Source organism: Macaca nemestrina, chromosome 10 (genome assembly GCF_043159975.1).
Source record: "Macaca nemestrina isolate mMacNem1 chromosome 10, mMacNem.hap1, whole genome shotgun sequence".
Classification (NCBI taxonomy): Eukaryota; Metazoa; Chordata; class Mammalia; order Primates; family Cercopithecidae; genus Macaca; species Macaca nemestrina.
Window position 1 is genome coordinate 118,422,612 of NC_092134.1, and position 25,757 is coordinate 118,448,368.

Here is a 25,757-nt window from a genome sequence, read left to right on the forward strand (position 1 = left end):
TTCTAAACTGAAGACAAGTTAAAAACCCAAAGTACTCAAAAGTTGTATTTATTTGATAAAATGTATAAGATATTTTATTTATAGAGGTATGGAAGGTTCAGTCAGAAGGAAGTTCAGAAGGTATTCAGTCCAAGACACAATAACCCAGTCTCAAGGTCACTTTGCTTCTGCCTAGAGTCTCACAATGTCAAGGAGTCCACCAGTTAATGAGATAGCATTGTCTTATTCAGAATAAGTCTTTTTTGTTATTTTCTTCGTTTTTATGGATTTAGGAGTACAAGTACAGTTGTGTTACAAGGATATATCGCTTAGTGGTGAGGCCTAGGCTTTTAGTGGACTCATAACTGGAATAGTGTACTTTGTACCCAACAGGTAGTATTTCAGAATAAGCCTTAATATCACAATGTTCTTATTTAAAGAGAACTGAAAGCATCTTTCCAGGACTTTTTCTTTTGGTGTCACTGAATAACAATTACATTAGTCGTTCTCTTTCGGTTGCAAGTGACAGAAAATGGAAGTATATTTGGTCACAATTTTTTTTTTTTTTTTTTTTTTTTTTTTTGAGATAGAGTCACTCTGTCGCCCAGGCTAGAGTGCAGTGGCACAATCTGGCGTTACTGCAAACTCCGCCTCCCAGGTTCACGCCATTCTCCTGCCTTAGCCTCCCGAGTAGCTGGGACTACAGGTGACACCACGCCAGCTAACTTTTTTGTATTTTTAGTAGAGACAGAGTTTCACCATGTTAGCCAGGATGGTCTCGATCTCCTCACCTCGTGATCTGCCAGTCTCGGCCTCCCAAAGCGCTGGCCCGTGCCCGGTCCACAATGTCTTTTTTTAAGTTCTGATTTCATGTGTGGTTTAATCAGGAGCCCAAACAATATCATACAGAGTTGATTTATATTTCCTAGCTCTGCTGTTTTTCATTCTTAAAAGGATGGTCCCTTTTTAGTGTTCTGTAGCACCCTATGTTTACGTCTACCATTCACTGATTCAACAAATATTATTTCTATCATGTATCAAGTTTAGTTCAAGCCAGTAGAACTATAGCTGTAAACAAAACAGTAATTCTCTTACAATTTCACAGTAGTAATGGGGAGAAGCAAACTATGAGCAATTAAACACATAGATAATTTTATGCATGGTAAGTGCTATGAAAAAAATAAAACATGGTCAAAGATAGTGTGCTGGGGACAAGAAGGGAATCTTCTTGGAGAGAGCTTTAAGGGAAGCCCTCTCTGAAATCATGAAAAGGAGGACACCTGTAAAGGTCTAAGGAAAGGTTGTTCTAAACAGGAGGGAAAGTAATTGCAAAGACTGATATGTGGATGAGGCTGGTGAATTCAAGGTTCAGAAAAAAGGCTGGGGTAGCTAAAGTGCAGTGAACATGAAGGAGAATGATAAGGAGTCAGGTTGGGAAATGAGAAAGACCAGATCCTATAGGATTTTTTCATGTTCAGGACTTTGAATTATATTCTAAATATATTCATTTTTAAAGATTAATGACATATTTTCTATCTGTCACACTACTTATCAAGCTGTTGTTATTATGTACTCATTGTCTTCCTCTCAGGTATTGTGTCTTTATAGCAAAGGAATTCTTTTTTCTCCTGTGCCAATTAATTAATTAATATTTTAAGCGCTTCTACAGCACTTCCTTAGAAACATACTGGAATTTGAGCCCTAATGACATATCCTGGATGTTGTTGTTGGAGAGACATAATTCCACAAATATTTGTTAATTGCCTGTGAGGTGTTGGAGTCCTAGGACCTGAGGATAGTGGTCAACGGTGTAGACAGATATGTGTGCTCATGTAGCAGAGTGTATAAAGTGAGGGATATGAAGAAGAATGTAGATAGAGACAATCAGATATAATTTAAGAAGGGCAGTAAGTATGGACCAGGAGTGTAGATTCAACCCAGAATATTTCCTGTTTTATTTTGTTTTTTTTCCAGATTCATTTCATCAGCGAGTTTTCACTGGCAATATAGGAAAACACATAGCATTGATAGTACCTGTCACCACCTATGTGAAGCAAATTACAAAGTCAACTTTTTAGATGATATTTTGGCACTAACACTATTACATGAGTATTGATTTTAAAATAGTCACCTTAAAAAACTATAATTGCTATATACCAGTGTTCATAAGAGTTTTGGAGCTCTTGTTTTACATAATGTCTTTTAAGTAGGTAAACAAGTCACATAAGAAAAAACACCCAAATTTCTGATTAGTATGGTTGCTTTCATATATTTTTAAATCCCACTTCTCTCTCTCTCTCTCTCCTTTTTTCTCTTCCTTCTTCTCTACCTCTTTCCAGTTAGTATATGCTTTTTAAAAGTCACACCTCCTGTCATACAAGCATGTAATGCCACCTGCTTAACAAAGAAAAACACCAAAAACTTCTGTAAAGGTTTTATAAATTTCTTTAAATAATGTTATTTTCTTGGTAAAAAAAAAAAAAAAAAAAAAAAATCATTGTATCATTTATTTAAACATGTGCTTTCTTAAAGCACTTAATATTCAATGTATATTAGTGAAATAGATGAGTTTATATGCAAAGATCTAATACGTCAGTTTTATTGCATTGTATTTCATAAAATGAGATTCTTTTTAGTTTTACCTGTTTTCACATTCAGTAATGTACATACAATATGGTAGTGGCATTAATTGCACAAAATTAATGGAAGGAGCAATAGAGATTATTTGATTCCAGAGCATGTCCAAAATATTATAAGAAAATGAGGTTCTCCATCATTATTCGTGTGGTTTCTCATTACTGCTAATAATCAGCTGAAGAACCCAGTCATTCTTAATTAGGGTTTTTAAAACAAAGAACAGAAATGGTATGACTTGATTAGTATTAAATGTGGGGGGGAAAGTCTTCAGCAGATGCAGTGGTATAATTTACATTAAGTGAATTGTTTAGAGTCTGTGTAATATGATCAGAGGAATTTGTAGGCACACATATTCCTTGTCTTATGTATTGTAAAGTTGGAGAACATAAGAAACATGGACGGCCGGGCGCGGTGGCTCAAGCCTGTAATCTCAGCACTTTGGGAGGCCGAGACGGGCGGATCACGAGGTCAGGAGATCGAGACCATCCCAACATGGGCTAACATGGTGAAACCCCGTCTCCACTAAAAAATACAAAAAGCTAGCCTGGCGAGGTGGCGGGCGCCTGTAGTCCCAGCTACTCGGGAGGCTGAGGCAGGAGAATGGCGTGAACCTGGGAGGCGGAGCTTGCAGTGAGCTGAGATTCGGCCACTGCACTCCAGCCTGGGCGACAGAGCGAGACTCTGTCTCAAAAAAAAAAAAAAAGAAAGAAAGAAACACGGACTACCTATTTGAAATTTAGAAAAACTATTTTTAAAGGAAACAGAACAATTTTTTTTTTTTTTTTTTTTTTTTTTTTTAAGATGGAGTCTAGCTCTGTCGCCCAGGCTGGAGTTCAGTGGCTCAACCTCGGCTCACTTCAACCTCTGCCTCCTAGGTTCAAACAATTCTCCTGTCTCAGCTTCCCGAGTAGCTGGGACTACAGGCGCCTGCCAGCACACCCAGCTAATTTTTGTATTTTTAGTAGAGATGGGGTTTCACCATGTTGGTCAGGCTGGTCTCCAACTCCTGACCTCAGGTGATCCACCCACCTCGGCCTCCCAAAGTGCTGGGGTTACAGACATGAGCCACCACGGCCAGCGCAGAGTAATTTTATATCTCTTATTTAAATTGAATATATATTTAAAATTTTGTCTATACTGAAAAAAAGTTTGCTCATTGAAATCTTCAACTTATAAATATTAAATTTGAAACAGGTACTCTCAATGGTTCAGAATTATTGAATATTGCTAAGAAACTGATTGTCAGACTGCTGCTTGAAAAATAGAAGTTTCTAGATATTAAGAATAGGTAGGAATTTCTGTAAACCTGAGTCATATACCAGGTTGTAATGGGAAGAACGTGCTCCTTTTCTAGTCCTGAATCTCCTTGTAGATAGTATCTTTTGATGCTTCTTATAATTACACACTTCGCCTTGTGAGCTGCAGGACTTAAATTGCAATATCCCACAGGTTTTAGCAGTTGCATTTTCAAATGTGAACTAGCTGATTCCATTGGGTGACACTTTCAGAAGCCAACAGTTTAAGAAATATATTTTATGATTTGGGTTTTTTAAAAGATGAGGATCAGACCTCTAAATTTATAGAAAATAAAGAGAATTTTCATTTTTCCAGTCTTAGAACAATATGAAAGAAACAATGTATACTCAAATAGATAAAAATATTTTTTCTCTCACATTTTTGCCCAATACCAAAAAAGTCTAATAACCTCACATTTTCATGAAACCACAAATTATATTTTCTTAAAGCTCTGTTATAGTTCTTTGCAAGGCCAATTTCCAGCATTGGGATTCTGTGGGAGACTTTCATTTAAATTGGACCTTTTAAAAACCAAGTAATCTTATTTTTTTGTACTTTATTGTATAATTTGAGCTGTTATGATTTGCTTTACAATTTTAATAACTTTTGGCAGTGTAGATATTTCATAAATAAGAGAAAAATAAAGACCAGAAATAGAAAGGATGAAATACTACAAAAATTCTTCTCTTGTGGTATTTCCAGTAGCACTTAAAATAACATAAGAAAAAAAATACTGTTGTGAAGTATGTTTTAAGAAGCATTATGACAGCAACAGGAATGTCTTTAAATAGGTACAGATTTGTGTTTTCTATACTTCTCTATGCAACTCTTCTGAGGATCAAAGTTTCATTTTAAATCAGTGGGAGCTCAATATTCAGGTCAACCCTACATGAATACAGGGCAAGACAAGAATTTTGGGTCAAATGATGGAATTTTTAGTGCCAGTTTTCATGCAAATAGTGCTGTGATTTATCTAAAAAAATGATGATTCTGGTCCCATTTTAAAAGAACCTCTAGGTAATTTGTGTTTGTTTTGGTTTTGCTTATCTTTTTCTATTAGCATTCATTAAGTTACACCGAACTAGAATTCTGATCTGTTTTATCTGGGACTATAATTGATGGAGTTACAACAAAATAAGTGAAGGAGATATCAAATCTATAGGATGGATCACATTAGAAACATGTCTTCTGTCTATTGAAATTTAAATAGCTGGCCCCTAATAGGCTCTTAACAAATGTACACTTGATTAATGTTTATGTTATAAGAATAAATCTTAATATGAATTGAACCCTAGTTATCACAGTTTGTAATATAGTTTTCACTGTTTCAATCTTTGCAAAATTATGCTTATGAATACAACACAATCTAAGAGAATGTGTCTGTATAAAGTTTTTTTTAACTGCAGTAATTGCTTTCTAGCTATTTTTAAGGTGAACTTTGAACTTTTGTATAGCTATATTTTTTAGAATATGGGCATATAAAATAAGACATTGAGAATTTAATAAGACAAAAAGAAATATGATTTTTAAAAATATGTTTTTTCAAAATATATTTGAGTCCTGCTTTAAAAAACAAGATCCACTTAGAATAGATAGTTAATAAAATATAACTTGTCATAAATGAGTTATCTTCTATTGGGTAAGGAGAGATGAGAATGTTTTCTGTGGGAAAGAGACATGTTGTTGATCTGTTCCAAGCAAGAGACTTTACATTTTGCTTGAAACAAAGCAATATGTTGTTTATATAAATTTTTAAAAATCATGTAATGACTGTTATTCATAGATGAGGTTTCTAGAATTACTTTTAGAAATGTCAAAACAACTTCTATAAAGGATTCTTCAGTAAACCTTTTGAGCACCTCTAATATACTGGACACTTTGGTTGAATAAAAAAAGAACAGCAATTAACACACAGTACAATGTAATGGGGAAAACAAACAAGTAAGCCAACAATTAAAATACTGTAGGCGAAGTGCTAATCAAAGAATAATATGGAGGTAAGGAAGAAAGTTGGTAACATAACCTGGGGAGAAATAGGAGAATAAGGAAAAGGGTTCCAGAAGATGTGACAGTTAGAAGGTTTTTGAAGTAAAATGAAAACAGTCTGTGCAAGGACACATAGTTATGAACGAATAAAAGGTTGGATTTTACCTGAATTTTGGAGACAGAAACAAGGTTGAGTGCAATACATCTGTAGAACTTGGTGAGTGAATTTAAGAAGAATGAAAATGTAAAGATACAAGTGTGTAACAAATGAAGTCTAACCTCCTTACCATGGCATTCTGCAATCTAGCCCCACCTACCTCACTAGGCTAATTAATACTTCTGCCTTTTTCCCAGTTCCAGAAATGTATACTTCAAACGAAATCACTTTCTCAGGTATCATGCGATTTCACTTCTTTTTGCCTATGTTTGTGACACTGGACTTCTCTGCGTTGTTTCTGCCCTGTTCATTTTACTTTTCTCTCTTTTTTAGCACCACTAGTAACATAATATCCATTTAAACCATCATTTCTATATAGAATTCTAAATAGAATTGGCTATTACATCGCATGTCACCCCACTGCACAAACACATACTCCTTGAATACTATCAAAGCACCCTTATAATACTTCATTGTACTTGTCTTCCCTTGTATGATCCTGAGTCCCATGAGGGTAGGGATTATAGCTTAATCATCCTTAGCACCAAGCACAATACTTGGCATGTAATTAATGCTCTACTTCTTTTAGAAGAATAAATAAATTATCAAAGGTCAATGGTTTGGATCACTGGAAGATAATGCAGTATGAGTAGAATAAGATTGTACCTAAGAGAAATGAAACAATGTTATTTATACAAAAAGATTATGCAATTTAAAAGTAAGATTTGTTCTTATTTAACTTGTCAGTCTAGGTAAAATATACTGGATTTAGGAAATATGAGCCTTTGATCACTGGGGAGATATTATCTATAGTGAACCATGCCTTACTTCCCAGCCCTTACTGTGCTTTGAATAAAGTATTCACCATTTACCTCTTTTTGCCCTGGTTCTGATTGTGAAATTGGCTTTTGTAGATATCTTGAAATTAGGAAAGGTGTACTGTAGGAAACTCAGCGCTATTTAGGTCATGTATAAATGAATTAATTGGCATTCTGTTTTATGCATTACCTCCATTAGTTAGTATACTATGAATACATCTTTAAGTGAGTGACCTCCCTTACACAAGCTGCTGAAGAATCAAGTCGATCCTGAAATAAAGGACCCCGCCTATACAAATAGTGTCCAGTTTTTTTATATTGTTTAATTGATAGTTCAAATAAAGTTTCAGGAGGGAACAAATTTTCTTTCATTTTGTAAGGTTATTTTTCTCTGCTTCTCTTTTATGCCAAAAAAAGTTCTCAAAAGTGGCAGAGAAACTTCCCACCCAGACAAAGACATATTCATTTATATTATATGTATGGATATATTATATGTATATATAGTCACACACACTTAATGATGGGGATGTGTCCTAAGAAACGTGTTATTGGGTGATTTCATTTTTGCATAAACATCATAGCATATACTTATACAAACCTAGATGGTATAGACTACTACACACTTAGGTTACATGATACAACCTATTGCTTCTAGGCTGCAAACCTGTACAGTATGTTACTCTACTGAATAGTTTAGGCAGGTATAACAAAATGGTATTTGTGTATCTAAACATAGAAAAAGTACAGTAAAAATATAGTAGTATAATCTTGTGAGACTACTGTCATACAAGCAGTCTATGGTTGACCAAAATGTTGGTGTTCCTATATCGTACATGACCATATATTTATATGTGTACGTGTGTGTGTGTGCGCGCGCTATCCCATACAACAATAATCAAGAATACAGATCAATTTTATCTGGCAATGTGATGGACCAAAGCAACATTCAAAATAAGATAAAATCTAAGGCAAATATACCCATTCTTTCTCTTTAATTCATTCTAAAAGGTGTGATGAAAACTCTTCTGTAATGATGTCTTTAGAGTTACTATATAAAGTCTTTTATGGAATTCAGACTGTTAAATGTATTATTCTTTTAATGTTATGAGCTGTGAAAAATTAAACAAGGAGCATTACAGCTGAATTTCACTACACATTAATTATTTTAATCGACTGTTTCTTAAATGAATATCTGATAAATCAATCTTGCAATTCCTCATGCTTCATGATATGCTTAACTCAGTATAGACACTTAAGAATCATTATGCTGTGAGAGCTTTAGTACAAATTCAAAATCGTTATAATTAAGATCAAACTCTTACCTGATGCTCAGTTCTAAGCCTTTTCATCTTTATTTGAATTTTCTTTGACCCATACCTTGAATGTAACATTATAGTATCAATAGGCAGAATATATCATCAAGCAAAGCATCTTTAATATGTTGAGAAAAAATATTTTGTCTTCAGAGCACAACATAAAAACTGGCCTTAACTGACATTCTGTATAAATAGTCATCACCCCTTGGAATTCTTTAAAGACATCAGTTCTCTCCTGGTCACTGCCATGAAGACAAAGAATGCCTTAATGACTCTATTGAGGTTATCATTAAAATAAAGGAGATTTGCAGACATCAGCTATAAATCACTATAAAATGGCCGGTGGGTAACCTTTGACACAACTCATTTGAAATAAACCTGGGATGGATTCGTAGCCTTTGGCTGAGCCAGTAAGTGGGCTAAAGGTCTTTTCCATCCTCTCCTTCATTTCTTGCAGTATTAGTTCCTCTCCAAGTGACTGGAAAGGAATTGGATGTATATAAATTGACATGTGTATTAAGTTGAAGGCAAATAGGTCTATATGAATAATAGTGTTAAGGATGTTCATGGTGTTTATTTGAAATATGTATTCTTTTGATATAAATTTTAGGATTCTGAATACATTTTGAATTTATTATAGCTACTATGTTAAAATACTTCATGATTTAGTGTCATAAAAATTTTGTGAGGGTCTCGACCAATATTACTCAAATTGAGCATTACAAGGCCCCTATCTATGAGGTATAAAAAAATTCTTCAGAATTGAAAAGAAATTACGTGATTGCAGTCTAAGTTTTCAAAGAAATTATTACTTAATGATTATTTTTCCTATTGGCATTTAAATAATAGAGAAGCAGCTTTGAAAAGTTGCCTAAGCTTACAACTCTGTGACTTGGGTTCAAGTCCGAGGCTTCTTAAAGGTATGACTGTTAGCAAATTTTTGAATATCTTCAACCTCCTTCTCTTTATCTGTGAAGTGGGGTTGATGATATCTCGTATTCTTGCTGTAAGAATAAAATAAAATATATGGAGATGTTTTGTAACTTGTAAAATTTAGATGTCAAGGAGTAAATCGTATTAGAAAATCAGCCCTGAAAAGTGAACTGCTATATAATAATTTAAATTATTTTTAAAAGTTAGAAGTTTTTAGGTTATGAAACCCACTAAACATACTTTCATAGTTTTGTAATGTTTAACTTACTCTTCAAAATGTTTGTGTAACAAATAGTGTATTGGGCTTTAAGCATTTATTTCTTCTTTAAAAACTAGCTTTCTCCATGACAAAATTGCATTATAAAATTAGCATTTCTTTTGGTGTAGGGAGAAGTTCTCAGGTAAAAATATGTAAAAAATATATAATGTATAATTCCTGTATTCAAATAGACTTATACTGTGCCTTTTATTTATTCATTAATAGGTTAATTAGAAGAAAAAAGGAAAAAACACTTTAAGTCAATCATAATGAGAAATAATTGATTTGATGACTATGTTGAGGAGGGGAAAATAATCTTTAGGTCATTTCTAGTAAAAATTCATCTAATACAGAAAGCAAATTTTTGAGACTTAATCTTCCAACAACTCATGCCCTTGATATATTTTTGTAAGTTTTCAGACTCTTCAAGAAAAAAAAAAAAGGTGGTCTAAGGATTCACAGAATAAAGAATTGATAACTTTATGAAAAGTTAAAAAAATTAAACACCTGATATCCAAAATTCAAATCCAAGAGTCAATCACTTTAGTAACAAAGAATTCAATCTAAATAATCCAAATGAAATGAAATACAAGAAATGTTTTTCCCCGTAAAACTCTTCCTTCATGACATTGTTTTAGATTAATCATAATGATATTTATTTCACTATAGAAGTTTCCTAGTCACTTACGTTGCCTTAAAATGTTTTATCTTCTAGTGTATAAATTTCTTCTCTCTCATGACCTATCATTCTCTTGGGAATAGTGTTTGTGTCACAAATTAAAGAATTAACCCACCACTTAGGGGAAAAAGAAGAGACAGGGGTAGATGGCACAACTGTTCTAATTTTGTGTTCATAAAGGAAAATTGCTAATTAAGTGGCCTTGTTGTCTGGGGAAATACTCAAGGTTCGTGATCTTGTGCTAAGGAGAGCAAAACTGCGGACACACACACACACACACACACACACACACACACACACACACGGCGTGGGTTTAAGAGCGGAAAGTTTAATAGGCAAAAGGGGAGAGAGAGAGTGAGAGCACTTCCTCCTGCGGAGGAAGGGGACGAACGAGTGAGAGCACTTCTTCCTGCGGAGGAAGGGGATACTCAAGCGGGTTTCTGGGTTTGGGAAGAGATGTGGTCCATTTTACAGAGGGGTTTGAGGTCCTATTTGATTTACGTAGGGCCCAGGAGATTGCTTTGACCAGGTGTCAGGTGTGCTATTTACATAGTCTGTGAATCTTTTATTATGCAAATTGAGTTTATCTGGCAAGTACCGCGACACTCACACAGGGACAAAGAGAAGGGAGGAGATACCTCCAGGTTGAAGGTACCTGGCTTCTGGCATAGCTGCAGGCATTTACCTATGCAAGCTTCTAGCTTGCTTATCTATGCTTGCGGTTTGATTTCTCAGGCTACTTTTTTTAGAAATGTTTTAGGGGCTGCTTTTTATTAAAGGAAAATTCCACTGAGAACTCCTTTATCCTCACAAACTGCCTAAATAATTTCTTACTAACTCCTATATCACTATTACTGTACTGCTCTTAACCTGAGGAGTAGATCTCAGTCTAGGTTAAAGCTAAGTATGGTACGAGAAGTGAGTTTTGCATTTAAATTTTATTTTTACTTATTTTTGGACTTTTTACCTTTTGTCTTCAATGACTGCCCCTTTTTCTCTGTCTGTAATGAATGGAATGAAAAGAGTTGTAGTTTGGATGTACTGACCTAGTCAAGACTCAAGTTACATGAATAGGAGGAAGCCTGTGGCTAAGTAGTTCCTGACAATGGCTTTCTTAGCAGACATCTCTGAGTAGAAAGCAGTGAGTCCCAGGGACATCAAACTTTCAACTCTTAAGAGGAAAGCAAGGGAGCAAAGTTCTGAAGACTGAGACGAACTGAAATTCAAGTGGTGAGGAGAATTCATTACAAGAGATTTAAATATAGAGGGATACATTTTGATATTGCATATGTTCCTATTCTGTTATTCACAAGTCAAAGTAACATTTGCTGGATGTGTATGTGCATTGTACATAAACGTAAATAACTTTTGAAATGCCATAATAAAAACAATAGGAAAAACTTTGAATTTATCAAGTTAGTTATTCATTAATCTCCAGTATCCATTAAACATTTAGTAGTTAATAGTATTTAGTAAATTTTTTTCTATTCAAGGTATATGTGGGTGTAAAGAGTATACTCAGAACACTTTAAAAAGGAAAGTTTTCTTAAAGTATTTGCAATTTGATTATTTAGCCATCAACAATTCAAGAAAACAACACAATAAAATGAAATACAGTGATATGAATGTTACAGTCAATAACACTAGGGTGCTGCCTTAGGCTTCCCTAGCCTTTTCTTGCTTCGTGTTTCATTCTAATGTCTAATCCATTAAACACATACACACACACACACACACACACCCCCCTACACACCTGTCCTTCTCCAAGGTTCTGTGCCTTAGACAATTTGGCCTTCACTCATCTCCCAAATATAAACCAATGCATGGTTTATATCAGTTAATTGTTGTAACTGTCATTACTCATTAAACAGTCAGTTATAGTGGGTTCACCAGACTGTTAGGGATTTGTGCCATAGGAGCTGTACATGCATGTATGTGAGCACTGGGAATGTCTCTTTGATGTAATTAATTGGAGCTCGTAATAAATGACTTATGCATAATGATGCTTACTATTATTTCTCCCATTCTGCCAGGTTGCTATCTAAAGATGGTCTATCTGCATATAACCAGACCAAACTTTTCAAAGATCTGAGAAAACATAAATCTCTCAGAGAGCCATAGATATATATTTTGAAAAGGAATTTTGGAGCCCTCTGAGAGTCCTTCAAAGTGTTTCATTTTGTTTTGTTTCAAGTTCATCAGTGTTTCATTAATATTTTCATCAGTTTTTTCCCCCCCTCAATGGGCTATCCATGCCTTCATGTGGTATTTTTACTTCTCTTTTATATGATTCCAATGGATCAAACCTTCTACCACGGATTTGCTTTGATGATGTTATATTGTTCTGCTTTCCTTTTGATAGTAATTCCTTTTGTAGATTCCGGTAGAGATGCTGATGTGCTCATTTTGTACATTTTGGTTCAGGTGGAAATGCCATTTCCAACATAGAGATGATAGTAGAATTTGATCAGCATGACTTCTATTTCTTTGTTTTATAAAGTTATATTGCTCTGTGAGCTCCTGTTTTACTTTTTTTTAATGAATCTATTCCATCATTTAACAGTTTTGTAGTTCTTGGCTTATGTTTGTATACAAATCTTCAAGTGGAACTAACAAGAAAGCAACAATGACAAATGCTTTGTAATTATAAATTTAAGGACTTACCAGGTGGTGTCAAAAACACATTACATTTTCTTGTACAAGAGCGACCAACTCCTTAATTTCTCTAAAGCATTTTTAAAAGCTTTTGGAGATTTACATTTAGAGGTTAAAAAGAGGAACTGGTGTGATTATTTAACATCAATTCTTACTGCTCTATGCTTCCTTTTAGCCTCTTGGTAGAAGAACTGTTAATCATTTTAAAAGATAACAGCAATCATCCAGCTGTAATGAACACTATAGGACAAAATAACCATTATTATTAGGAATTTGAAGTTGTCTGGGGACCAGAGGTTAAACAAAGTTGAATTGGAAACACCATACATTTCCTACTGGCTCATGTTATAACTATAACTGTTCTTCATCACACATTATTGTTGACACTTGTATTCCTCCCATTCTTCCTCTGTTCAAGTATAGTTAGAAAAACTTGCTCTGTGGAATTTCTATGCGTGGGTTTTCATGTGATATTGTGGGTTAAATGTCTTCTAATATGACATTCTTCTTGGTAAATATATGGAAACTGTATTTATATGGTGTATTTTTAGGACATTTTGGAAATAAAAAGTAATGTTAGATAGTTAATCTAAAATGAAAAATTCAAAAGCTAAATTAGAGATCTTAAAGGGAAAGGAGAATAAATATTAAAAGAGAAGGAAGGAAAATGTAAAAAGGAATGGTATGGCGCTATTTGGATTAATTCAAGGCAATTTTTGAAATGAAAAAGTGAATGTGGGGCCAGGCACGGTGGCTCACGCCTGTAATCCCAATACTTTGGGAGGCCTAGGTGGGTGGATCACGAGGTCAGGAGATCGAGACCACCCTGGCTAACACAGTGAAACCCCGTCTCTACTCGGGAGGCTGAGGCAGGAGAATGGCGTGAACCCGGGAGACGGAACTTGTGGTGAGCTGAGATCCTGCCACTGCACTCCAGCCTCAGCGACAGAGCGAGACTCCATCTCAAAAAAAAAAAAAAAAAAAAAAAAGGAATGTGAAGTATAGTTGATATTTTAGAAGCCACACTATTCTTTATTTATTTTTAAATATATGTGTGTGCTTGTGCGTATCATTTACAGCATTGAGGCATTAATTCAACAAAGTCAGAAAACAAGGAAAATATTAAAATACTAAGGGAAAGTGAGCAGGGGGCATTTTAAACAGCAAATAAAATGATGAGTACTCTTTGAATACCTTTAAATTAATTAAGGGCCAGCAAATTAAATGTAAAGAAACATACAATTTCCACAATGAAGCACATGTCCCCAACCACACTACTAGCATCTACTTTTAAAAGAAGCAGGTATACATTAAGCAAAAGTGTAAAATGGCAAATAAGGAAGCCAAATGAGATGCTAGAACATATTACCCTCAGCTAAATAAGACTTACATTTAAATGGCCATCAAGTCTAATGGTAGCATTAACAAAGCAAAAGCATACCTATCAAAGAATTCCTGGAGCTCTTTCTGCCTGGTTAACAAGGCATTTTGCAATTTGTAAGTCTAAAAGTAAGCATCTGTTCATGAAAAGGGGTTTCAAGACTATGTGCTATGTAAAATGATAGACTTGAATTTTAGGAACCTACTAATTAAATAAGGAGTTGGGATGGCTAAGTAAGTAGGATTATTAATTCCTTGAGGACTAAGAAAATAATTTCAAGATTGTTAGTTATTTTTGTCTTAGATTACTTTGACTCTTGCACATAAACGTAAACCTTTTCTCCTTTAAGTTCTGCTCGACAGGTACACTTCAATCTCTTTGTAGATCCTCATGATGTTTACTTGTTTTGTTTCTTCTAGTAAACCTCTATGGACCTGTAGCAAAGAAATGCCTTATTTGGGTAGGAGAGGTGAAAGAGGGCTCCCGCAGTGCATTGAGTTAGAAAATGAAAGAGAAAGGATGAGTGTTGTGCACAAGCTAGGGAAGAGAGGTGCAGCAACAGTGCACATTATGCAATTCAGGCTGTCGTGTAACTTCCGTACTTAGGTTAATATGATTATTTCATCAGAGACGATAATAGCGGCAACATGATTAATTTTGCAACGTTTCATGAATGCCTTTACTCATCCCCATTTGTTATTACTGCTACTTATTTCACATGAGTATTTATGATAAACATGGGGACAATCACAATTTTCAAATCATGCAGAGGAACAAGCCTGAAATTTTATTTATACACACACACACACACACACACACACACACATACACACATTTATATATATATTCAGTCATTGTGTGGCTGTTGAAGAATCAAAGTATTTTTATAAATGAAACATTATATTGAGTATAAAGACAAACTGTTCTCAAAGAAGTTTAAACACACACACACACTTCCACTTAAATCTATATCTAGGTTTTAAATAAAAAGTAAGTGGACTTATTTTATTACTGACCACGTAAAACAAAAGCCTCAAAGCTCCATGCCTAAATGTCCTTTGGTTTATGGGTTTCTAATGCCTGGCATATAATAGCCATTAATAAATTGTTGAAATACCATTGGATAAATAATAAATGGATGAATGTATGGATGATTGAATAAATGTATCTGTTCTTATCTGTTGCCATTAGACTGGTATACATGTGTTAACTGCCAAATAAATTTTGATTTTCAATAACTAATTTAGGTAAATATTTAAAGAAGTGGAATTTTGAGACACCTGTGATATGGAATGAGCCAAATCATCAATTAGATAATGAGAATGAATAAAGATGTGAATAAAGATGTAAATAAAGATGAAATTTAAATTCTGAAGGGTTTAATTATGTGCATGTCCTCAGTAGTGCATTTTGTGGTCTAGCAACCTACATGTGGGTATATTTCCATGTTGTGAGAAGAAGAACAGAGAAACAGAAACAAATAGAATTCTCTAGGATGCTTGGATCGCTATTATCTAGTTCTCTATTAAAACTCCTTAACAAAGAATTGAAAAGCTAAGGAGTGGGGAGAGAGAAATAACACCCCAGGATTGCTAAGAATGCTTTCTGTTTGTTAAATTATGTTTGATTTCTCTGAATCATTTGGTGTTTGTACATTATAAAATTATGACTTTTATACAATTATGTGACAGTAAAATATTTTCTTCTAGAATAAATTATTTGAAAACCAACTAAATGAAATATATTTTAACTTTATATATTTATTTTATAGTGTTTAAGTTTATGTGGAATAAGTTTATGGTGACAATTGGTATTCCCTCAGTGCATGTAAGGCTACATATTTGTTCCACATTCTTTATGCAATTTATTTTCATCTGTGTGGCAAATTGTCATTGGCTGGGATTAAGTGATTAAGGCCTCTATAGTATTTCTACTACTGTGACCACAAACTGGTATTGAGATGTTAGCTTTCAGATAAGTTATCGTAGCTGTAATTATGTAAATGGAACATCCCAGACCTATATGTTTATTTGGATTTTACTTACTTTGCCTTCTATCCCAGAAAACTAAGATTAGTCTAGTAATTGATTAGAAGAAGTTATATCATGAGTGAGCTTCTAAAACTTGTGTTTGGTTATATAAAATATTATTTTCTTGTATCATGTATACATGAACTCTTGAGATTTTTCTAAAAGAATAGTCCAAACCACTCTTTAGTATTAAAGGAAATTTTCAGTGCTACATAGCGTAGAGGACAGAGAAGCACAAAACAAGTCACCAAGACAAGTAAATTTGTGCCTTAACATTTTTATGTATAAAATGGCAAATGTTTGTATTACATCATTTTATTGCAGATATGTTATTTTTCATGCGGTTATTGTGTAGCAGAATTATATAGCTAGGACTGAATTTCAGAAGTTACATTCCATCAACGCCCTTTTAAATTTAAGATTAAATTTGTCACAGAAATTAAAAGAGTATTGTATGTTGAGTCCAAAAACCTGGGTTTCATTAGAACTTTCTAAGCCTTACTTTCCTCCACAAGGTTAGTAATTACTTCATAGTCGTGAAGTTTAAATAAATTATTTGGAATATTTATAATGAACCCTATAAATGTAAATTATAGCCTTCTACTAGTTAAAATTTGTTTAACTTACACATTTACTTAAACATAAATGCTTTCTTTATATTTATGATATACAAGTTTGGAGCTACTAGGCAGATAACTAAATTCTTAACTCTTACTTTGTGTATAAATGAAATAATTATGAAATATGTTATTTTCAAAAGTTCCAATTGGCAACCTCATTTAACTATTAGGCAAGTAATTAACAGGAAATTGCTTTGCTCACTGCTTGATGGTGTAGTTGATAGAAATAGTATCTTTTTCAATTATTTTTGACCTTGAAAATTACATCCTTTTATTCATAAGTAATTTATTTAACATGTTTAAATGTGTGTTTTATTTGTAACAATAGGGGTTAATCATGTTAAGCTTTCAAATTTCTCCAACATAAGATTACAAGTAAAAAACAAAGAGAAGTCTTACCTTCAGCTTTTAATGCACATATTCATATTATAAGAATGCATTCCAGAAATAAATTGTCCATGTCCATTTTATAGTTAAGATTTTAAAATTTTCATCTAGTCAAATGAAAAATAATTAATATAAAATGGGAAACTGGTGTAATTTTTGTATTCTTCATAAATAATAGGCATTTGGTATAGCAGCTCAGTAGTAAATTATTAAAAGAACAAAATTGTGAAATAATACCATATAATGGGTCAAAATTATTTATACAGTTACCAATATAAAGATCAAGAATGTGAGTTCTTATTAATATACCATTAGCCTGGTCACACAATGGAAGAGAAGGAAAGGGCAATTTTGAATGACATTTATATCAACTTTGGAACTGTCAACCTCTATTATGTCCTTGGGGCCTTGCACTTTTTGGCTTTCAGACATCTGTGCTGCCTTGAATGGAGGTGCATACTAAGAGTTTTCAGTGGGTCTCTTGCTCTAATAAATGTTTTGAATAGTTATCTTTCAGCATGGGCAAATAATAGTTATTAGTGCTTAAAGCTAAGACATATGAAACTTCATCCCATCAGCACCCACATCCACATCATCTTCATCAATACTACCATTCCCCCCTCACTATACACTCACACTGTGTTTCCTCTCTGCTCATAACAGTCTTCCCTGTTCCAACTCTGGGAATACAGTCCTTCTCTTTGCTTTGCTTTGTTTTGCTTTTTTGTTTTGTTTCTTTTTCTTTTCTTCACATTCAAGTAAAACAGCCGTCTTTGATCCAAGTATCTCCCGAAACTTTTGCAAGAGTTAATGATGATGTCAAAAAGAAGTTCTAAAGGCGTCATGTCAGAAGTCAGTTTCACACAGAAGGCAGTAAACAGGCACTACATTGCTAGGGGAAAACAGAGCCTGGAATATTTACAGCTGGGTAGTAAATAGTAAAGTCCCTGACAGTCAGGATATTTAGGCTTAACTGACCAAGAGTAGATCTGGATTCTAATCTTTATTGTCCCATGGAATCTCAGTAACATTCAATTTATTATGCGTATGAATGTTTCCACTATTAGCATATGATATGTCCCAATTGTATTTTAAACACTGAGGTAATATTACATATTTTTAATGTTAACTTCTTATACAGAAGAAGCTTTTTAAAGGATTTGAAAGTCTAATAAAACTTTTTCAATAGTCTCCCTTTATATTATTAATATATGAGGCAGTGGCTCTTATGCTTAAGTGTACATCAGAATCCCCTGGGAATGAATAATTGTTAAACACAGGTTGTTGGAACCATCCTCTTAGATTCTATAATAGAGAATTTGCCTTTCTAACAAGTTCCCAGGTGTGCTTATGGTGCTAGTCTGTGAACCACATTCTGAGAAGTATTCATTCATACTAGATTAAAATGTGAGGATACAATACTTCCATACTGCTGCCAAATAAGACATCATATATAGAGATGATGGTTGAACAGGTCCATGTTTCAGATTGAACAATTTAGGGATAATATTGCCCCTATAGCTTTTTTTTTTTTTTTTCCCTGACACAGTCTCACTCTATTGCCCAGGCTGCAGTGCAGTGGCACGATCTCACTCACTGCAGCCTCAGCCTCTCCAGTTCAAGTGATTTTCCTGCCTCAGCCTCCTGAGTAGCTGGGACTACAGGTGCGTGCTACCATGCTCAGCTAACTTTTTGTATTTTTAGTAGAGACAAGGTTTCACCATGTTGGCCAGGATAGTCTCGATCTCCTGACCTTGTGATCTGCCCGCCTCGGCCTCTCAAAGTCCTGGGATTACAGGTGTGAGCCACTGCACCCGGCCATTGCCCCTGTAGTTTTTAAAATGCTAAAGTAAACTTCTCCAAATTATATGTTGCATCAATCATGGAATTATTTTACTTCCTGTCAAGATCCTATGAATCAATATAGATTTGGTATAATCATCTTTAATTTCTTACGTATCTGACATCATAGAAGATTGCTAATTTGAATTATCTCATGAATTTTCAAAATTTATTTTACTGAAACAAACAATATAAACTGAAATAAGATGTATTACAAGAGTAATTTTTTTCCTAGTCTGTTCATGGGATTCTTAAGTGCACATAACCACAGAATCAAATAATAATCTAATAATATTAAACCACTTAAAAATATAGACTTGAAGCCAGGCGCCATGGCTCACGCCTGTAATCCCAGCACTTTGGGAGGCCAAGGCAGGCAGATCACTTGAGGTCAGGAGTTCAAGACTAGCCTGGCCAACATGGTGAAACCCCGTCTCTACTAAAAATACAAAAATTAGCCAGATGTGGTGGTGTGCACCTGTAGTCCCAGCTACTCAGGAGGCTGAGGCAGGAGAATCACTTGAACTGGGAGGTGGAGATCACAATGAACCAAGATTGCACCACTGCACTCCAGCCTGGGCAATATATTTTATATATATATAAAAAATGTATTTTTTTATATATATATATATAACTTGAAATTGATGTCATATTTTACCATTTAACCATTTTGTAAAGTGATTTATTTCAGTGGTTCTTTTGGTAAAACTGTGCATTAAACTTTTGTATACAGTAATTAACATACACTTTAATGTCACGTGACTACCCCATTTGATTAAAAATTTTTCTACCTTCAACAGATCATCCTGTTATTGGTAAATATTTTATGTTCTTAACTCATGAAATAGCTAAGTGGAAACTAAGTTTTTATTCTACAATAATATTAATGTAAAATTGTATATATTGTAAACATTGATATATAAACAAGTGGCATGATATTCCAATTTTAGAGCACAGAAAAGGAATAAAGTAACCTTTTCAATTTCCAATTTAAAAAGTTATATAATGTTAATATTATCTCATTCTTATATTCATATATGATGTGATATAAATTTTAATGATACTGTATCCATAAGTCTCATGTATGAAATTACCTAAGAACGATTTAAAATTGAGTATAAACTGTGTTTTGACCTGTTAAACCATAGAACAGCTGGAAATCATCAACCTTGCTGAACTGATCACACGATCTTCATGACACATATAGTATACTAAAAGAAAAACCTGGAAAACAAATCTGGATTTTGAAAACATGGTGTTTGTTTAGTGTTTAGAACAGTATGACATATAAATAAGTTGTACATATTAGGGTTATGTTATTATGTTTATTTTCATTTTTAGATCAACTTCAAAGGTGTTTCTGCAAAACCTAGGGAGAAAGGATTATTTTCTAAGAAAGTTAGAAAGTTTCTTGTGTGTGTGTTGAATTTGGAGAGCAGTTCTGATCGGAGTCACACAACTATCTGTGGTCCTCCATCGTGGGTGTTCCAGGTGCTCTGCCTAGGCACCAGGGTACAAACATGCATCAGATCCAACCCCCTTTCTTTGGAGATTTAAAAAAAAAAAAACCTACCTACATCATATTTCAAATCTAATGTGTAATATCTCTCAATACAAATGAATATAGTACCAAGAGTAGCTTTTTAAGAATATTTCTTACAGTTTATAAAAATTATCTGCTTTCTGTGGATAGTTGAGTACACATGTATTTTCTCTTATACGAAAGGTATTTGGAATGTGTAGTTGAAGGAGACATTATGTTGGCAGCTAACCAAATACTGTAATGTTCAGAATGAATGTTAAGATCACTGATTGGTAGAGTAATTTGATGGGAAATGACAGGCTGCATACCTGTGTTTTTCTAGGCATTTTTGATCAGCCTTTCCTTATCACAGCTCATGTTCTAATGATCATTGCAGGATGAAGTGGCACAGCCACTGAACCTATCAGCTAAACCCAAGACCTCTGATGGCAAATCACCCACATCACCCACCTCTCCCCATATGCCAGCTCTGAGAATAAACAGTGGGGCAGGCCCCCTCAAAGCCTCTGTCCCAGCAGCGTTAGCTAGCCCTTCAGCCAGAGTTAGCACAATAGGTAAGTTCTGTTTCTTTTGTTCTTGCTGATTTTCTGTTTATGGCTATTGAATGGAATCATCTTTAAATGGCACATCACACACATTCTATACACGGCTTGAGTTCACCTAGGTCCGTTTTAAACATGCAAATGAAATTTCACACTAAAGTCTAAGTTATAATGCCCTCCTGAAAATCTAATTGTGTAGGTTATATCTATATTTCTAACTATGTGCATACAACAGAAAAAGAAGACTAAATGACTAATTGCAGTGAGCAGTGATGGTTCCAGAATGTTATTATTAGGTGACTTACCTTTTACGTCATTGAAATTTCCATTTTTTGTGTGAATTGCACAAAGTTACATTGTGATGAAATGCATTTTGCCTCTATCATCAGTCAGCCATAAGGATGTGAAGTTTGTTCACTTTCATTCTGCTTGAGGATTATTTGCAAACACCAAAGTATTATAAAGAGTGGATAGCTTCAATTCTATATAATTGTAAATTCAGTAGAGTAAACAAAATAGTAGAAAACACTTTTATAAGCTGACTTTGAAAAATTCAATGATTTTAATTTCAGCATACATAAATCAGACTGTATATACTGATTTCAACACAGATTTATTGATATTTTTATTATTTTTATTCAATTTTTAAGGAGGCCAGCCCTCAAGGAGCTCATGGTTTAGCTAAAGGAAAGTCATTCATTCTATGGTATAAGTCAGCTATCATAAGTGCTATTGCAGAGCACACATAAAATTCTACAAAGAGAGGAGACTGTTGGATTCTGTCTGGGAAGGACTACAGAAGAGTATGAGTTAGATATATCCTAATTCAAACTGAGCCTTGAAGAAGAGATAGATCCCTAGGCATTCTAGATAGTAAGAAAAAAAATCACAAAGCGAAATAGCATTTTTTTTTTTTTTTTGAGACGGAGTCTCACGCTGTTGCCCAGGCTGGAGTGCAGTGGCGCGATCTCGGCTCACTGCAAGCTCCGCCTCCTGGGTTCACGCCATTCTCCTGCCTCAGCCTCCTGAGTAGCTGGGACTACAGGCGCCCGCCACCGCGCCCGGCTAATTTTTTGTATTTTTAGTAGAGACGGGGTTTCACTGTGGTCTCGATCTCCTGACCTTGTGATCCGCCCGCCTCGGCCTCCCAAAGTGCTGGGATTACAGGCTTGAGCCACCGCGCCCGGCCGAAATAGCATATTTTTAAGAAATGCACTGATTTGTCTAGACTGTAGAAAAAATGTGTGGTGGAAAGTGATCACAGCCAAACCTGAAAGGATGAGATGGCAGAATGATGTTGGAATTCAGGAAACCATTGTTTAGGTGTAGGGCAAGAATAAGTTACATGAGATAGAAATAAACAGTGATAAAGGAGAGAATTAATTAAAAAGATATTAATTAAGGAAGAATTGACATAATTCAGTCACAATAGAATATATCTGGTAAAGGTCAAGTTGTAGACAGAGGAAACTAGAATTTTGAATTTATGAAATAACAAGGATTATTATGCCTCTATTAACAATTAAAGGGGAGCCCAGAATTGGAGCAGGTTTGGGAGAAGACATAAACATGTAATATATGTTGAATTTGAAGCACAAGGAACTATTTAGGTAGAGATGTTCAGGAAGAAGCTGGAAATATAAGCCTCATAGGTAAAAGAGGTGCCAGAATTTTAGATACGGAAATTATTCCTTGATGAGGTGGTTGAACACAGGAGAACAAATAAGTCCATCAAAAAAGGCTGTGTGTGGTAAGAAAAGAAGTGGAGTGAAGAATCGTAGGTATTGCATTAGATACTAATAGATAGATAACTAATATGAATATTATAATATAGCTAACTAATATTTATTGCTATGTAACAAATTAACCTAAAACTTAGCAGCTGGTATTGCATTAGATACTAATAGATAGATAACTGATATTAATATTATAATATAGATAACTAATATTTATTGCTGTGTAACAAATTAACCTAAAACTTAGCAGCAGAAAACAACCAATATCTATTGTCTAATTTATTATTATTTATTGTTTAACATTTATTATTATCTGTTTTCTGGAGGTCTCTGTTCCTTGCCACATTAGGCCTGTCCCTAGGGCTGCTCATAGCATGACAGTGGACCTTCCTGAGTGAGTGATCCAAGAGAAGAACAAAGAGAAAGGCACAGTGTCTTTTATAACCTGTTCTCCAAGTTCATCCAGAGGCAATTCTGCTTTATTCTGTTTCTTATAAGAGAATCATTAAATCCAGCCCAACTCAAGGCAAGGAGAACTAGGCTCCACCTGAAGTAGAGAGTGTTAAAGTATCTTTGGACGTATTTTAGAACAACTATACTTTTTTTAGATGCAAAACTGATGAAGAGTAAGTTGAGTGTCTGAGAATAAGAGTAAAGAGCAAGTGGGTATTTTAGAATAAGAGTGAAGATAGGGTAATGTCATGCTAGCCTAGGAAAACTTAAGTTTCAAAAAAAAGGGATTATTTAATGGTGCAACTTCTGCAGGACAATTAAAGAACATGAAGAATAAGAGCCTTAGGATTTGGTTGGAGCTCATGGACAGGTAGACTGACAGAAATTTTAATAGAACGGTTTGAATAGATTTCCAGTTATACAGAGTAGAAGACTACGAGGAAAGAAAGTTAATTTGGAGACATAAACTCATCTCTTTCTAAGTTTGGTGTTGGAAAGTGATAATACTTTGAGAAGGCTAAGTAGAGACAGGTTTTAAAATAGGAATATGTATATTACGCTTCAAGAGGGGAGAGGAAGAAGAGTTAAAGCCATGTATAGATATGAAAAAGTGCAAAAGACATGTATAGGTATGAAAAGTGATGGGAAGGGATTAACCCTTGTAAAGGAGAAAAACTTTTCTTCTTCCTGAGAATGAAGGAAAGGAAGAGATAAATGGTAAAATTTCAGAGAAATTTTGGAATGATCAGAATGAAGGCTGAAGGAGTGTGTATCAAATGCTTTAATCTCCACAAAGTAGAATTCCAGATTATTTGTTAAGAGGAATTCAATCTGGGCAGTGGGGCCACAGTGAAAAGAGCAACAGTAAAAACTGAAGTTTTGAGAAGTTTGAAAAAGGTTTCAGACACATGTGTGCTTTTTCATCTTATGGTCTAACTCCAGTTACTCTGCTCAGCATCCTAAATGAGCTCCAAGATTAGATTTACTTTTATGTACTATGTAAAAGAAAAAATATTTTATTTGGCAAGAATCATTCACTATCCTAATATACATGTAAGCTTATAAATGTCATAGTGTTAGTACATGAGCAACTTTTGCAATGTTGTTAGAACTGGAATATGTGACTAGTAGAATAACTAATATGTTTTTATTTGTAGCACGTATGAATATTTTTTCTTTAGCATTCCCAAGGATTAAGTATGGCAAAGTATTTTAGAAAGGCAAGAACATACTAAGTGTCATTTATCATGACTTTCCCCACTACTAAAACATCTCTTTTTTTTTCCTGAAAAGTCCCTTCACCACATACACATCCCTCATAATTTCCAAGGATTTAAGTCCACTGCAATTTACTTTTCTCTTTTCAACGAATGCAGATGTTGAAAGCTGAAACTTTAATGAGTAATAATGTAGTTGGATAAAAGCTGTGAGGATTAATGGTGTTGTAAAGGTCACTCCTGAAAGAAGAATTAGTGTGTGATGCCATTATTAAACCACAGAAAACTGTGGACTGAAAGATGACTTAAGTTATCGTTAATGACATGCGGCTCTTTGCTATATATCTATTAGCTACAAATATAGAAAGTGACTTTTTGAGGTTGGTGACCAATATTACAGTGTATTCTATAAGAATGCTTTTGATATGGTACGCAAATGATAGGCAGCTCCAAAGAAAGGAGATCCTTAAAAGGCATGAATAGTTCAGAAGAATGATGGATAATTTTAGAATCTTTTGACCAGATGTTATCTTTCCCTTATTGGCTTTTTCCACCTATATCGAACATATGTATAACACTTTTAAGTTTTTTTTCAAAGCATTTTTTTCATCTATTTTCTCACTGCAGCTGTTCTACAATTATAGACCCTTAACTAGATGGAGTAGATATCCATATAATCTAGTCAAAGCTTGTTATTTAGCAGATAGGGAACACAGACCTAAAGAGCCTATGTGTCTACCTAGGGATTTGAAGTTAACTTTTTGTCAGAACGTAGACAATTCTATGATTCTATATTTATTACCTCAGCTTTAATTTTAAGGAAATAAATGTACATAAAAATCTAGTAACTTATCCAGACTTAGAGCTAATGGATTTTGGAGCCTTAGAGCCATAATTTATTAGTTGGCATTCATTCTTTTTAGTTGTTGCCTTTTGGTAGCCACTATACATTAGATGCTCTTTTGGGTCATTTATCATTTCACTCATACATGTAACAAATGAGATTTAAATACTCTCTCTTTGCCATACGTTTTGCTTAGTCTGGAGGGTAAGCAGACAACAGCCTTGGACTGAGACTTTCGGTGCCTACAGTCTTTTTCCTAGCATATCTTTGGAACGTATTGGAATGTACTGTTCTTAGCCTTCCTTCCTCAGAGGCATTAACGCTTGAAAACTAACTATACCTGAGCAAATGTAAATGCACATTGACCCAGTAAAACAAAGGGCAATATTTCCAAGTCCATTAATTGGCTACTTGATTTGTACAGCATCCAGTTTAATATATGATGAC

The 25,757-nt window shown here is 34.4% G+C and overlaps 1 protein-coding gene across 30 annotated transcripts in view; it reads left to right on the top strand.

Moving 5' to 3' along the window:
• Window positions 1–25,757, top strand: part of LOC105492120 (SRY-box transcription factor 5) — a 1,036,234-nt gene that overhangs the window by 969,216 nt on the left and 41,261 nt on the right. For all 30 annotated transcript variants that reach the window (XM_071070598.1, XM_071070600.1, XM_011759036.3 and 27 more), the window contains one exon: window positions 20,895–21,072. In XM_071070598.1, coding sequence (XP_070926699.1) covers window positions 20,895–21,072 — 178 coding nt within the window. The remainder of the gene's footprint in view (window positions 1–20,894; window positions 21,073–25,757) is intronic.